General features: G+C 36.3%; 1 protein-coding gene across 7 annotated transcripts in view; it reads right to left on the reverse strand.

Moving 5' to 3' along the window:
- The window catches only part of ARID4B (AT-rich interaction domain 4B), a 241013-nt gene that overhangs the window by 96967 nt on the left and 128868 nt on the right, over positions 1-15178 (reverse strand). For all 7 annotated transcript variants that reach the window (XR_011975434.1, XM_072647526.1, XM_072647529.1 and 4 more), the window contains exons 7-8: positions 8091-8182; positions 915-1053 (exon numbers count right to left, since the gene is read on the reverse strand). Coding sequence is in view for 6 of the 7 variants with exons in the window: in XM_072647526.1 (XP_072503627.1) it covers positions 915-1053; positions 8091-8182 (231 nt within the window). In the remaining variant the exon portion in view is untranslated. The remainder of the gene's footprint in view (positions 1-914; positions 1054-8090; positions 8183-15178) is intronic.

Consider the following 15178-nt stretch of genomic DNA (forward strand, 5'->3'; position numbering starts at 1 on the left):
CCTTACCAAATACTGTAGAGAGGTAGTAACATCCATCACATCATTCTAATAGCTAATACCAGAGGCTTCTGAAAGCAAAAGCCAATGAATATGAATGGAGATCAATTTTAGAAAATATTGTTATTTTCCTTAAGATGACAATTTCATATGTAGTCACACTAACAAAAGGGAATTCTGTTATTCAAAGTCACAAACGTAGAAAACTCGTAAAAGTATAAATGTTGATAAATATAAAAGTACAACTCTTGATTTACAATAAGAGGTTCTAAATTTTATGTTCTAAAGACAAAACTCCAGCTCCACTGTCTAATTTTTTGCATTTCAGTATCAGTGTGGGGAAAGAAAAGAATATAATATAGGATTAGCCACTATTTAGAAAGCCTGTTGCTATTTAACAACACAACCATAAGTAAGTCATGAGTTAGATATAAACTATTTTACCATGTATAAAAAGTAGGCTCAAGAATAAGGACAGTCACTTTTTCCTTTGTAGCCCTAGTATCTAGTGTAATGTTTTATACATAGTAGGTGCTTAATAAAAATGACAGCTGAATTAAACTGAATGGCAGACCAATCAAGGAAAAGAAGTCATTATTTGTAAAAAAAAAAAAAAAAAAAAAAAAAAAAAAAAAAAAAAAACAACCCACCAGTAAATACATTTTAAAGAAATGAAGGGGAGGGAAAAGGATTCAAATTCACATGTAAATTACAATGAAATTTAGAGAAATACACTTGAATCTAATCTGTATTTGATTCTTGATTATTTCACCACTAAAATAAATCAAATCAAAATAAAACCTATGTTAACCAATTGATATAAAGAATACTGTTCTCTACATCTTCCAAAGTGGCATTATTTCCGTTCTGTATTCACAAAACTAAAAATCAAGTCTTTTCACATTAAGTATACTCACCAGTGCTGGAAACCACAGAGTTTTCTTTTTATCCAGGCTTATATAATCTACACATACGACTTTTCCTAGTAGCTCATCAATTTGTTTCCTATCATCTTCATCTTCGTCACTGGAGGATGATGAAGATTCTTCCTCTGGACTATAGGAGAAAGATCATTACATCTGAGAGTTTCATGCTGATTTCTCCACAACACATTTGTAAACAATGATCATGTTAAGTTAATAAAGTTTTGCATTTTAAAAAATTTGTATGCCCTTTCCACAAAACTGACAGAACTTCCATAAAGTAAATCCATAAATAAATAAAGTAAAAAGTAAAACAAACATAAGGTTAACATCATAAAAGCCCTGTCAAGATTTTAAATAAAAACTTATTTTTAAAAGTACAATTTCAAGAAGCTTAAGGGTCAACTAATTTTTAAAATCTTTTGGCCACTGTATCATCAGAAATCACAAGTCTCATATTTTGTAGACTACCTTTTAATAGGGCTCTTTTCTGCCAAATGTCCTTGGTTCAAAGCTCTTCTCTTAACCATTGACTTCCATAAAGCTACTCTAGCTAGAGATGAAAAAAATTATTCAAATTTTTTCAAAAAGGGGAAGACCACAGATGGACAAACCACATAATATGGGGATGGATGTGTTTTCTACTTCTTGGCAATGTGTTCGATTAAAAGTGGAGACAAGGAATGCATTTTCAGTCATGGCTAATGTGTTGACTCATTTTGTTGCTTTTTTTGTCACATCTCTGATTTTTATCTGTGTGAGGAGTTCCCAATGAAGTACACTCTCTACCCAAAGCAGATCAGAATCTTAAATATAGTCTTAGAGAGTCATGTGAGGCCTCGATGCTCATCATTACACAAGAGGAGGTGGCAGAGGCAGGATGTAAAGCCAGGTCTTCCTGATAATGGAAGTCACTTCTTTATCCATTCTGCCATTGTACTAATCTGCTTTAAAAGAAATCCCTATTGGCACAGGGGACAATCATGTGGAAGTAAAAGTGAAATTTTTTTAAAAGACCATTAATAAAATATTTAAAAATAACAAAAAAGATAGCATGCCAAACTAGCCTCATTTCTCTTTTTTAAGAGTTACCAGACTGGTACATGAAGGAAATCTTACAGATACACTTTAAAGGTTCCTAGATTGAAGCAATGACAAAGTCTCTTATACTATCCTTGAAGACAAAATGGGAGAAATATGTAACACTACACAGTTAGGTAGATTCAGAATTGGCTGACTGAATAGTCTTTAATAGTTTGATGTCAATTCAGATAGTATCTACTAGTGGTTGCCAAGGATTTGTGCTTGGTCCTGGATTGTTTAACACTTTTATCAATGACTCTGATAACAACATGAATGGAATTTTTATCAAATTTGCAATAAAGGTGAGACAACAAACTGCATGATCAAATCAAAAAAGATCTAAAAAGTATAGAAACTGGACTGAATATAATAAAATTAATTTTTGAATAAGAAGTGGACATGTGCTTTCATTAGTATAGGGACCTCTCCATGAAGGTGTTTCCTCTACCAAGAAAAGTTACTAGCATGTTCTCAGAAACTTAAAGTCTTAGAAAGCTGCCTCAGTAACCAAGAGGTTAGGTTATTTGCTTAGAGTCACAAAGCCTTATGTGCCAGAGGTAGGACTTGAATCAAGGTCTTCCTTGCTTTGAGGCCAGAGGAAGGAATATGGTGGGTTCCAAGTAAAACTGAAAGGAGAGTGGGAGAGAAAAGGAAAAGAGGAAGAGGAAGAGAGGATACAAAGAGGAAGGAAGGAAGGAAGGAAGGAAGGAAGGAAGGAAGGAAGGAAGGAAGGAAGGAAGGAAGGAAGGAAGGAAGACAGCTTAAGGATCTACTGAACTCAAAGCATAAAATCATGTATATTCAGGGTGGTCACTACAGCTACTATATAAGAGTTAAGTTAGATGAAGTCAACACTTACAAGTACTGGTTTGTTTTTACAGACAATTTACCATGGAGTCACTCATTTTTAGCAGGAGAGAATGAATGTTTATTTAAAAAATGAAATTTAATGGGGCTAATGTAGTCTTATACTTGGGCTAAAAAAAATCAACTTCCTAAGTACATGATGGTAAAAGTATGGCTAAAACACTTATAATCTGAAATGGGGGTGGGAAGGAGTGTTGCACACTTTAATAGACTATAAGCTCTCACATCGAATCAATTCTCTCTACTTAAACAGATACCACCTTAATTCAAGTCCTGGACAATTCCTGTCTAGATTATTGCAATGTACTCCTAACTGGTCTCCACTGTCTCAAGTCTATCCTTACTCTGGTCTCACCTCTAAACTTCTGCCAAAATGATGTTCCTTAAATAGCGATCTGACATTATTCTCCTCAACAAACACCAAATAGCTGCCTTTAGGATAAACTATAAACTCCACTGCTTAGTTTTTAAAGTCCTTCATACCCTGGTCCCAATCTATCTTTTGAGCCTCATAGTATATTTCTCCCCCTCTAGCACTTTGCAATCCAGCCAAACTGCCCTTTTCTCCATAACTCATCACACCCAGTCCATAAGGGCCTTTGAAATGATCCACCCCTTCCTCCCATGCCTAGAATAGATTTCTTTCTGAAACCCTTCATATGGAATTCCTTTCCATAAGACTCTTGTATGAAGCCCCTCCTGAACCCAACTGCTAGTGCATGAATGCTTTGTATTTACTTTCTACATTTATTCTATATGAACTTGACTCCCCTATCAGAATCTAAGTACCTTGTGAGTAGGGACTGTTTCATTCTTTCTACTTATATCCCTGGGGCCTATCATGAAGTACAGCTTTAATAAATGATCAGTCTACTGACTAAGGAGGATAGTCCTATTGTATCTTCTCCATGTTCCAATAACATCTGCAGTACTATGTTCAATTCTGGACACATATATTTAGGATCAAAAGCCTCTGGAGAATGTTCAAAGGATAGCCCTCAGTACAGTTGCAGGGCCATGGGACCATACCACATCAGGATCAGTTGAAGGAACCGGGGATGTTTTCCCTACAGAAAAGATTTTAGAGGGTGAGAGGAAAGTACACATGATAACACTCTTGTCATATAGAAGAAAGATTAAACTTGATCTGCTTGACTCAAAGTAGAACTAGGAGCAATGGACTGGCACTTCAAAAGGGAAAATTTAGACTTGATGTTAAGAAAACTTTCCTTAAAATTAGTTGTCCATACGAGGAATAGGCTTTCTTGGGAGGTTGTTAATTGTCCCTCACTAGATATATTGAGGCAAAGGATAAGTGACCATTTGTCAAATACGTTGTTGGGGGGATGGATTCTTGTTCAGATATGGGGCAGCCTACATAGTCCCTAAGAGTCCTTCCAACTCAGGTTCTGTGAATGAGTGAATAAATAAAGCATTTAAATGACTTTAATGAATTTAAATGAAGCACTACGTTAAGCATGAGGGATACAAAATGAAAGTTAAGACAGCCTCTGCGCTCAAGAAGTTCATATTCTAAGGGGAGAAGACTATATATGAAAGGTTTCAGCTCAAAGTCAGATGAAAAAATCCCACAGTTCTTAGTTTACAAGTGAAAAGCAGGTAAGTTCTATCTTTTCTTAAACGTAATGCCTTTTTAAAAAATGTCATATTTATTTCTAACGCTGAACCATCTGAGAGTTCCAAAGACTTTGGTGACAAGAGCGTTATTTTCTGGGTCTCCAGTAGCTATAGCTGTAGCACCTATAGGAGCAGGTGCCAGGCTGCATTTCAGCAGGGGCTACATCCCAGTATGAGCTGTGAGCCCTGGGTTGGAAATATTCCTTTTATTCCCAAAGCTCTTGAGTCCAGGGTCCTGTGCTATCTCCATCAGGGTCTGAACAGATATGCTAGTCAACACAGTGATGGGTGCCTGTTCTGCCCAGCCCATGCTGCCTCTATAGCTCTGTGGCAGCTGAGTGAAGGATGGACTGGAATGGGGAGTTACTACAGGAGCTCACTGTAATAGTCGAGGTATAAGGGAATGAAATCTTGTACCAGGATGGCAGTTATATCAGAGTCCAAGTTCACCTCCATTTGCTCCATGAATTCCTCTTCCAGACCTCAAAACATCTCTCCATTTTCCTTCTTTCTCAACACACTCTCCTCAACTATTTCATCAACAGTGAACCAACCAATATGCATTTATTAAATGCCTAATATGTGTCAAGCACTGTCTTAGGGAGTAGGGATGCAAAGACAAGAGCGAGAAAGTCTCCATCTTCAAGGAGTTTCTATGTACATGAAGATAACATGCATATACATCGATGTATAAAAAAGACAGGAGATAACTGAGAAGACGGAAGCCCTTGAAGTGGAGGCATTAAGAAAGCCTTCATGTTAAAAAACCAAATGAGACAACTTATGTAAAGTGCTCAATAAACCTTAAGGTGTTATATAATTGTCAGCTCTGAAGCACACTAAGGATTGCACTGAGTGAGAAAGGAGAGTACTGCAGGCAAAAGTGACAGCCTGGCTGTGCAAAGGCAAAATGGAAAGGAAAAAAATCAAGTGCTGCATATGAGGAACCATAAGAGCAGACACAGCCCTTCCTAATTTCTTTGTTTCAAATGATAATTCTATAATTCTCCCAGTCACCGTTTCCTCAATCTGTGTTCAAATCCTGTTTACTTCTATAATACCCCTTGCATCCATTCCTTCACCCTTCCTATGTCACTGCTGAAGTTTGGGTTCTCTTGGCTAAACTAAAGCAGCCTCTTATTAGAGCGCAAACTCTTCGAAGATGGAGGCACACGTTATTTTTCAATTCTCTATTCTCAGACCCTAGGATATGGCCTTGCATGTAGATGTTTAATATATGTTTCCAAATTATATTCTAAAGAAACATATCAAACTAAAAAGGGGGTAACTTAAAAGAGATGCACTGTTCAATAAAAAGACTAGAATGAAGAACTGATTTTATTTACTTTTAATTTTGAAAAACAAGTATTTGCTCTTCATCATTTCTTTTTTTAAAGTATTTTATTTTTTCCAATTGCACATAGACAATTTATAACATTCATTTTATAAAAATTTTGAGTTCCAAATTTTCTCCCTCCCTTCCTTGTCCCTGAGACAGTAAAGCAATTTGATATTTGTTATTTATGTGAAATTTATATATGTGAAATCATACAAAATATATGTCTGTATTGGTCATTCATCATTATTTTAAACAAAATATCACAAGTGGAATATAAGTGGAGTCTTTTGTATGGCTAACTTCGACTACATCACATCTTAATCCTGAGGAATTGACATTCAACATCAAAGAAAATTAAGAGTTCTCACAACTGATAGTGCCAAATGCCAAAAATATTACATAAAAAACTAATTAATGGATGGTGTTCCTCAGTAGAATGTCTTTTGTGAGAAGACTGAAACTGAATGATTTCACTAAACAGAGTAGTTGGTTTAATCGATTAAGTATTGTGAATCTTTAGTTAGTTGCTTGATTTCAAAAGGGATATTACTAACTCTTTTAAGGTTACAACAATACCATTATACATTTGATTATCTGTGATATATCTAGTGTGCAATGCACTACTATAGCATTTACAGAAGGTATAAAGTCTTCACCAAAAAAATCTGTTTTATAGTAAGCAGCAAATTTAGAGGACTTAGAGGACAGGACAAAGATCATGTTTAACTGCTCAACTTTAATGATCCATCATGCAACTTAAATATTTCACAAGAAACTTAAATTTAATCACTCTTTATAAACAATAAATATAACAAATTTGACCTCTATTTAGAAAAATATACCAGGATTTTGTAAATGTCTTATTAATATCACTCAAGCTAGGAAGCCAAAACACCAGCTATTCAACTAATATCAAAATCTATTATGATGAAGGCAAGGTGACCCAATAGAGTCCAGAGAGTGCTGGACCTGTAGTCAGGAAGATTTGAGTTCAAGAGAGAACTCAAGGAAGGTCCCAGCACATTTTGTAGAATGCCTTCCATATCCATCCCAATCCCTTTCCACCTCTCAGGGCACACTTATAAAGGACAGGTAAGAGAGGTGCAGAAGATAGGCAGGATGGGTTATGATCACAATAACTAGAGGGGAATACTTACATCTATGAGATCACAGTTTCACTTTAGTAACAGAAAAGACAGGAAGGGAGATCTACTCACCTAAGTCATCCATTTTGAAAATAGTAATTAAAATATCTATTTTTTTTACTAAATTTACTTAAAATACTTATCTTGGCAATACTACTAAAACAAAGTACCATCTTATGTTCAGAGCATGATAGGTTTCTGAAAAGAAAATCCTTTAAAATTTTTTTAGTTAATTTTCTGTCTGGATAATTTCAATATTAAAATGTCATGTCCACAACGACAGCACTAATAAAAACACTTTGAGATTTGCAAAAACACTTTTAGCAATGAAAAGGTAATTTTAATAGATGGATAAAAATTGAAAACTTCTTATATTTGTTAATGAAATATTCAGTTTTAAGGTCTGTTCAGGGAGGTAGGAGCTATAAGTATCCCCACTTTCTATATAAGGCTCACTAAAGTTAAAATGACTTGCTTATGGTTACAAAATTAGCAACTGTTTCAGAAAGAATTTAAACTCAGATCTTCCTAACTCCAAATCCAGCACTTTATGCGTTGTGCCACTTAGCTGACTAATGAAGAATAAAGCTAAGAGAATAACGAATAAGCATAACCTAAATACACAAAGCTACTAAAAAGGAAACAATCCAAATTAAGAATAAGTTATATGTGGAGAAAAATATTTAGCTAAGAACATAAAAATTTTTAGAGTTGTTAAGATGAAGGGGAACAAACTCCTGTTTGACTAATTTATAGACAGTATCTTCAGGATAGAAGAGGAGCAAATGACTAGAATAATAGACACGAAAACTGAATATTTCATTAACAAATGTAAGAAGCTTTCCATTTTCCCCCATCTATTAAAATTACCTTTTCACTGCTAAAATTAAATAATTATTTTATGTTAGATTAATTTGGAGGACTGAAACCTTGTTTCTAAACAATTTTTCTAGAGCTTTAATAATTACTTAATTATTAGTTCCACAAATTTGCTGACATATATTTACAGTTAATAATTAAATGAAAACTAACACAATATGTGAAAGTAGAAATTAATTCTGGTACAAAATGGTTATTTAAAAAATGAAACAAACTTACATATGATTAGATCTTCTTCCTCTGTTTGTTTTTTTTCCTATGACTGGTGTGCCAAAATGTTCAGGATTGGTAAGTGGCAGCTGGTCTAAAGTCTACGAAAAAGAACATAAAATGGGGGGGAGGGAAACAAGTTATTACTCTATAAGATTAGGTATCAAATTCATTTAGCAATATTCCTAAATTAAATTTCCAGGAGTTTGTTTTCCAATGGGGGAGATTCACCAACTCCCCTACAATAGTCTCCCCCGCTGGAACAAAAACCCTTTTAAAAATCCAGTGATTGCCTTTGCTTTGGCATTTGTACCTGCAATGCTTAGCACAATATGTGGTAATATTCAATGCTTAATAAATGCCTACCCCTGGCCCTCTCCCTAATCCTTTTTTCCTTTTCCTCTCTCTTTCACTATATTCTAAGTTCCTTGAAAATACAAACTATTTCCCTTTCATCTTTGTGTTCTCAGTATTTACGAAAGGTGTCTAAGAAATATTAAGCATTTAATAAATGCTTAGAGATTGATTAAAAAATGTCCTAATTGGTTTCCCTGCCTCAACTCTCTCTCTTTTCTAATTCATCTACCACAAAGCTACTATGGCCAGGTATTCAAAATCTTTAGTGGTTCTCCATTATCTCTACAAACAAACATAAGCCGTTCCATTTAATACTTAAAACCTTCACAATTTGGCCTGACTTACTTTTCCAGACTAATTACAAATTACTCTTTTCACGCTTTCCTCAGTCTAGCCAAATGAGCCTTTTTATTGTTCTTCACAGATGATACTTCATCATGAATTTCCATGCTTCTATACTAGCTATCTCTTAAGTCTGGACTTCACTTCGTCCTCACTTTTATCTTTCAGGATCCTTTGTTTCCTTCTATACTCAAGTGCTAGCTTCTATATAATGCTTTTCTTTATAAATTCAGCTTTCAGCACCTCCTTCCAATGACCTCATCTTTATTTTGTATGTACATATACAAAATGTATGTTATTTCTCTGGATAGAATATAAGCTCCCTTAGGGGGCAGAAATGGTTTCACTTTTGGAACCATTTTTTTGTATCCAACACCTATATATAGTAAGTCTTTAATAAACAATGGTTGGTATTCTACTGAGCAACTATGCCCAAAGGACTATAAAATCATGCATACCCTTCAATCTTGCAATATCAATAATAGGTCCATATCCCAAAAAGATTATAAAGGGAAGGGGGGTAAAGGACTTATATGTACAAAAATATTTAAAGCAGCTCTTTCTGTGGTGGTAAAGAATTGGAAAGCGAGGGGATGACCATGAACTGAGGAAGGTCTGAACAACTTGTGGTATATGATTGAGGTAGAATACTATTGTTCTCTAAGAAATGATGAGCAGGATGCTTTCAGAAAAACCTGGACACATATGAACTAATGCAAAGTGAAGTGAACAGAACCAGAACGCTGTATACAGTTAACAGCAACTGATAATAATCAATTGTGAATGACTTTGCTATTCACAGTAATACTATGAGATCTAAGGCAATTCCAAAGGACTCATAAAAAATGCCATCTACTTATAAAGAAAAACCTAATGGAATTTGAATGCAGATTGAAGCATACCTTTTTGCTTTATTTTTTTTGTTGTTTTTGTCTGTGATTTCTTTCACAAGATTAATATGGAAAAGTTTTGCACTGACTGTACATGCATAACCTCTATCAAACTGCTTGGCTTATCAAGAAGGAGAAAAGGGAGAGAGAAGACCATGTGGAACTCAAAATTGAAAAAAATGTTAAAAATACATGTAAGTAGAAAAAAATAAAATAGCTTTAAAAAATTTATGGTTGACTGGAACTGTCTTCAAGAATATAGGATCATCTCCATATCATAACAAAATAATTAATAACAATTATATAAACATATTATTAATATATAATTATAATACATATTAATATTATTAATATATAATTATAATACATAATGAAATATGTAACAAAATATAATGATGTAATTATTATTATATATTGATAATATTAATATTATAATAATAATTAATGCCACATAATGCCCTCCATTATTCTGTGGCTTCTCAAATCAAAACAACATTCCTTTTACACAACTTTCCTATACGAATTGTCTTTCCAATTACAATGTCAACTCCCTGAGGCAAAGACTTTCTTGCTTTTTTTTATTTGTATCCCCAGGAAACATCACCCCGTGCCTAGATTTTAATGAGTTTAATAAATGTTTTTTATTCATTTCTGAAGCTATTTTTCCAGATAATGGGCATCCATTTTATTACCAGTTTTTTACTATCACAAAAAGTGTTATTGCAAGTATTTTGGTCTACATCTTCCTTTCCTGTCACTGACCTCCCTGGGATATCAACTTTGGTTGTTGTCCTTCATTCTCAAAGAGGACCAAAATGATATTACTATGACAAAGTGAAATTTCAGCGTGTCTGATTGTGGCTGATCAGACCAATATGAGCTTGGAATGCTCTACCACAGGTTGAGCACAGATAGTCTGTGTGAATATTTGAGGTGGATATCCCAAATTTGCACATCCTGCTTTTACTTTGTGCTGAATCAATTCTGCTTTGCTCACAGAGCACAGCACCTTTTCTGATATGGGCACACCATGCTAAGCGGTCCTATGCCAGTGATTCCCATTTTGCACAATCAAATCCAAAATTCTTCAGAGAGACCTTAAGAGTGTCCTTGTACTACTTTTTCTGATGACCATGTGATTGCCTGTCCCATGTGAGTTCTCCATAAAATAGTCTTTTTGGCAAGTGTACATTTTGCATTTGAACAATGTGGCCAGTCCATCAGAGTTGCACTCTCTGAAGCGTAGTTTGAATACTTGGCAGTTCAGCTTGAATAAGGACTTCAGTGTCTGGTACTTTATCCTGCCAAGTGATCCTCAGAATCCTAAGACAGGTCAAATGGAAGTGATTCAGTTTCCTGGCATGGTGCTGGTAGACTGTCCATGTTTCACGGGCATGCAACAATGAAGTCAGCACAACAGCTCTGTAGACCTTCAGTTTGGTAGTCAGTCTAATACCTCTTTCTCTCTCAAACTTTTCTTCAGAGCCTCCCAAACACTAGGCTAGCTCTGGCAATGACTGCATCAACCTCATTGTCAACGTGTACATCCCTGGAAAGTACACTACCAAATTAAGTGAACTTATCCACAGCATTCAGAATTTCTCCATTTATTGTAACTGATGATTCCATGTATGGAGGGTGTGGTGGTGGCTGATGGAGCACCTGTGTTTTCCTCTTAATTATTAGGTCAAAATTAGCCCAGGCAGTAGAGAATTGATCCATACCTTGTGCATTTCAGCTTCAGAGGGTGCAATGAGTGCACAATCATCTGCAAACAGAAAATCTTGCAAAAACCCTCCCTCTACTTTGGTCCTGGCTTGAAGCCTTTTCAAATTGAAGAACTTACCATCAATAGGATAGTTGACCTCGATGCTGTGGTCATCCTCATTGAAAGCATTTGACAACATGGCTGAAAACATCATGCACAGGAGTAAGTACACAGCCCTGTTTCACTCCACTGGTGACTGGGAAGGCACAAGAGCAATGTCCACTATCTAGAATCCGGGTAAACATTCCATCATGAAATTGACATACAATACTGATGGACTTCTCCAGGCAACCAAATTTTGGCATAATTTTCCATAAGCCCTCATGACTAACAGTGTCAAAGGCCTTGGTCAGATCTATAAACATTGTGTACAGACCTTTGTTCTGCTCTTGGCATTTCTCCTGGAGTTGTCAGGAGAAAACACCATATCAACTGTTCCTTGGCCCTTTCTGAAGCCATGCTAGCTCTTAGGTATATGACCATCTTCCAGGTGAAGGATTAGTCTATTAAGGAGGACTCTAGCAAGAATTTTGCCAGCAATGACTAAGAGAGAGATCCTTCTATGATTGTCACAGGACAATCTATTCCATTTACCTTTTTAGAGATGGACAATGGAGGCATCCTTGAACTCCTGGGGGATAATCTCCTCTTGCCATATAACCTGGAAAATTTCAGTCAGCTTTGTATGAGCAATGGTCCCCCTACCTTGTAAATCTCAGCTGGAATAGAATCAGCACCAGGTGCTTTGCCACATGAAAGAAGCCTAATGGCTCTCAAAACCTCTACTAAAGTTGGAAGTTCAGGTAAGGAGGGATTGACTTCAACCTGAGATAAATGCTCAATGGCCTCAGCACTGATTGATGATGGTCTGTTGAGAACATTATGGAAGTGTTCAGTCCATCTCTCTAGGATGATGTCCTTATCACTAATCAATGTGGCTCCATCAGCACTGAGTAGTTGTGATGCACCATAGGTTTTTTGTCCATAAATAGCTTTCAGGGAATCATAAATGCGCTTTGGATTGCTACTATCAGCATAAAACTGAATTTCATCTGCCTTCTTACTGAGCCAGGAATCCTGCATCTCAGTAAGCTTTGCTTGTACTTTGTTTGTGATGGAATTAAACATTGTTTTCTTAGAAGTGGATGAACTATCCTGCTGGTAAATCCTGTGGAGTTCATGTTTTTCATTTAGCAGCTTCTGAATTTCCCCATCATTTTCATCAAACCATTCTTGGTGTTTGCAAGTGTTCTGAACCAGATGAGCAAATGCAGTGCTGTACACCAAATCTCTGAAAGTTGCCCTCTCCTTTTCTGCTCCACTGTTGCCAACTCTGTGTTGGCTCAACTTTCCCTCCAAGTTACAACAGACTGTTCACACTCGGAGAAGAGCTCTAACTTGTTGATATTAATTATTCTGGTAGTCATTTTGCCTTGGGGTCAGCACTTTTGATGAAAGCAAATAATTAGCTTGGAAAGGATAAGTCTATGATCAGTCCAGCACTCTGCACCACGCATTGCCTTTGTCACTCTCACATCTTGTCTGTCTCTTCTCCTTACAATCACATAGTCTATTAGATGCCAGTGTTTGCTGTGAGGGGGCATCCATCATGTTTTATTGTTTTTAGATAAACAGAAGACAGTGATGGTGATGAGAAGGTCATGTGATACATACGTCTTCAGCAGTAAATGACCACTGCTGCTGCTGTTTTCAATTCCATTCCTCCCTAGGACTCCCTGCCAAGACTGGTAGTCTGAGCCTACTCTAGCATTAAAGTCACTCAGAATGATAAACTTGTCCTCTTTTGGCACACTGATGATAATATCTAACCTAGTTGTGGGGTCAAAGGGTAAAATGGTATGTGCATATGTATTGATAATGCACTTTTGCTTAGTGTTAATATAATTTTGCCCCTTAACGGGAATATCTTTCCCATCCATTAATAGGCCCATGTGACCTGTTTAAATCACATGGAAGCCTAAGTCATATGAGTCTAACTCAAATGGAACAGGAAGGGTGGAACAGGAAAAGGTGGAGCTAGAGCTGAGCTCAGAGTAAATTGGTCAGAGAAATCAGAACTGAGGGAGAAAGAAAGCAGACAGCAGGCTAGTGTAAGTGAGAGAGCTGGTTTGTGATTGTTTAAGGGAGCTGGTTTGTTGAAAGTCTCACAGAGGAAAGGGTTGAAGCTGGAGTTGCCTCCTGCATTGTTATTGTGTATAGATTTCTTTTTACTATGATGGATTTGGCTTTCTGTGTTTGAATATGTTTTGGCTCTGTCTTCCATGTGGAGAATCTGCTGTATTTCTCAATTCAGGACTGCACTGGCATATTCATGGCCACCATAGACACTGTGAATATCACATAGGCACTACAGCACATGAGTGATTTTTCAAAGTATCTAATAACTAATTTATCTATATATTTCCAAGTGTTTTTCAGAACTAGTGAATCAATTCAGAGTTTCACCAGTTTATTACTACTGTGTCTACCCCTCAAACACTGACTAATGCCATCTTTTATTACCATGACTAATTTGACAGATGTGAAGAAAAGCTCAGTTATGTTAACTTTCACTTATTTGATTGAAAGATTCAAAACATTATCAAATGCCTACACCATACCAAATAACACACAAAGTATCAGAGAAAAGAAGACAACAAGAGGAGCATAAGCATTTTTCTTACAATAGTTTGTTTTTTAACTTGAAAACTATTTGTTCATATCATTTGATCATTGATCTATTGGACTTGACTCTTTAACTTAGATAGTTCTATCAATCTCCTACATATCATCAGATTTTATCAAAGATATTTGATCCTCCCCCTTTAGAATTTATCTTAGTTTAGCTGCAATGATTTTGTTTGCGTAAAAACTTTTCTACCTTTAAATAATCACAAGTCCCTACTTTGTCCATGGTGTGCTACACACACATACACATATACACACACACACAACACAACACAATATGACCCTTTATGTTTAGGTCATTTATCAGTTTGGACTTGTGTTATAATGTGCAAGGTATTGGTCTAAAACCTATTTTGAAGGTAATTCATTCCTTATGTATTAGTTTCTGTTCTTTTTAGAGGGAAGAAAGTAGTATTCCAGCTCACTACTTTTTAATTAAACAATAGGCTGCTGTGATTGACTGCTTTTGCATCTTGAAAGTGCGCACTCATACACACTCATACTCTCTCTCTCTCTCTCTCTCTCACACATACACACACGCACACACACACACACACCCATGACTGAAGGTCATGGCAAGGATGAAAATAAGGATTAGCAGTTACATCTCAGAGGGAGAGGCAGAATGACAACAAATTGTGATCATATAAGGGAATTTCAGAATTTATGAAAGTGGAAGTGGTGATTTGCAGGTGACGGTAAGATACAGGTATGAACATCTCTCTGTGGAGCTACTATAGGAAGAAAGACAAGATCATATAAAATGAATAAGCTGAGGAACTAGAAGGTTAGGGTGTTTCAGGGAATATCAATATGTCTATTGAAGTACACTAGTGAGGGGCGGAGCCAAGATGGCGGAGTAGAAAGATGCACATACACATAGCTCCGAACCCACAACCCATAGAACGGCTACAGGGGAGTAACTCACAGCGAATTCTGCACCCAGAGGCCACGGAATATTGGAGCGAGGGAGATTTCTGTTCCGGAGAGACCTGCAAACCTCTCACGGGGGTCCTTCGCACTGCTGACTGGGCTCTGGGACTGGGAGCTGA

The sequence above is a fragment of the Notamacropus eugenii genome, chromosome 2 (assembly GCF_028372415.1).
Source record: "Notamacropus eugenii isolate mMacEug1 chromosome 2, mMacEug1.pri_v2, whole genome shotgun sequence".
In the NCBI taxonomy this organism is placed as follows: Eukaryota; Metazoa; Chordata; class Mammalia; order Diprotodontia; family Macropodidae; genus Notamacropus; species Notamacropus eugenii.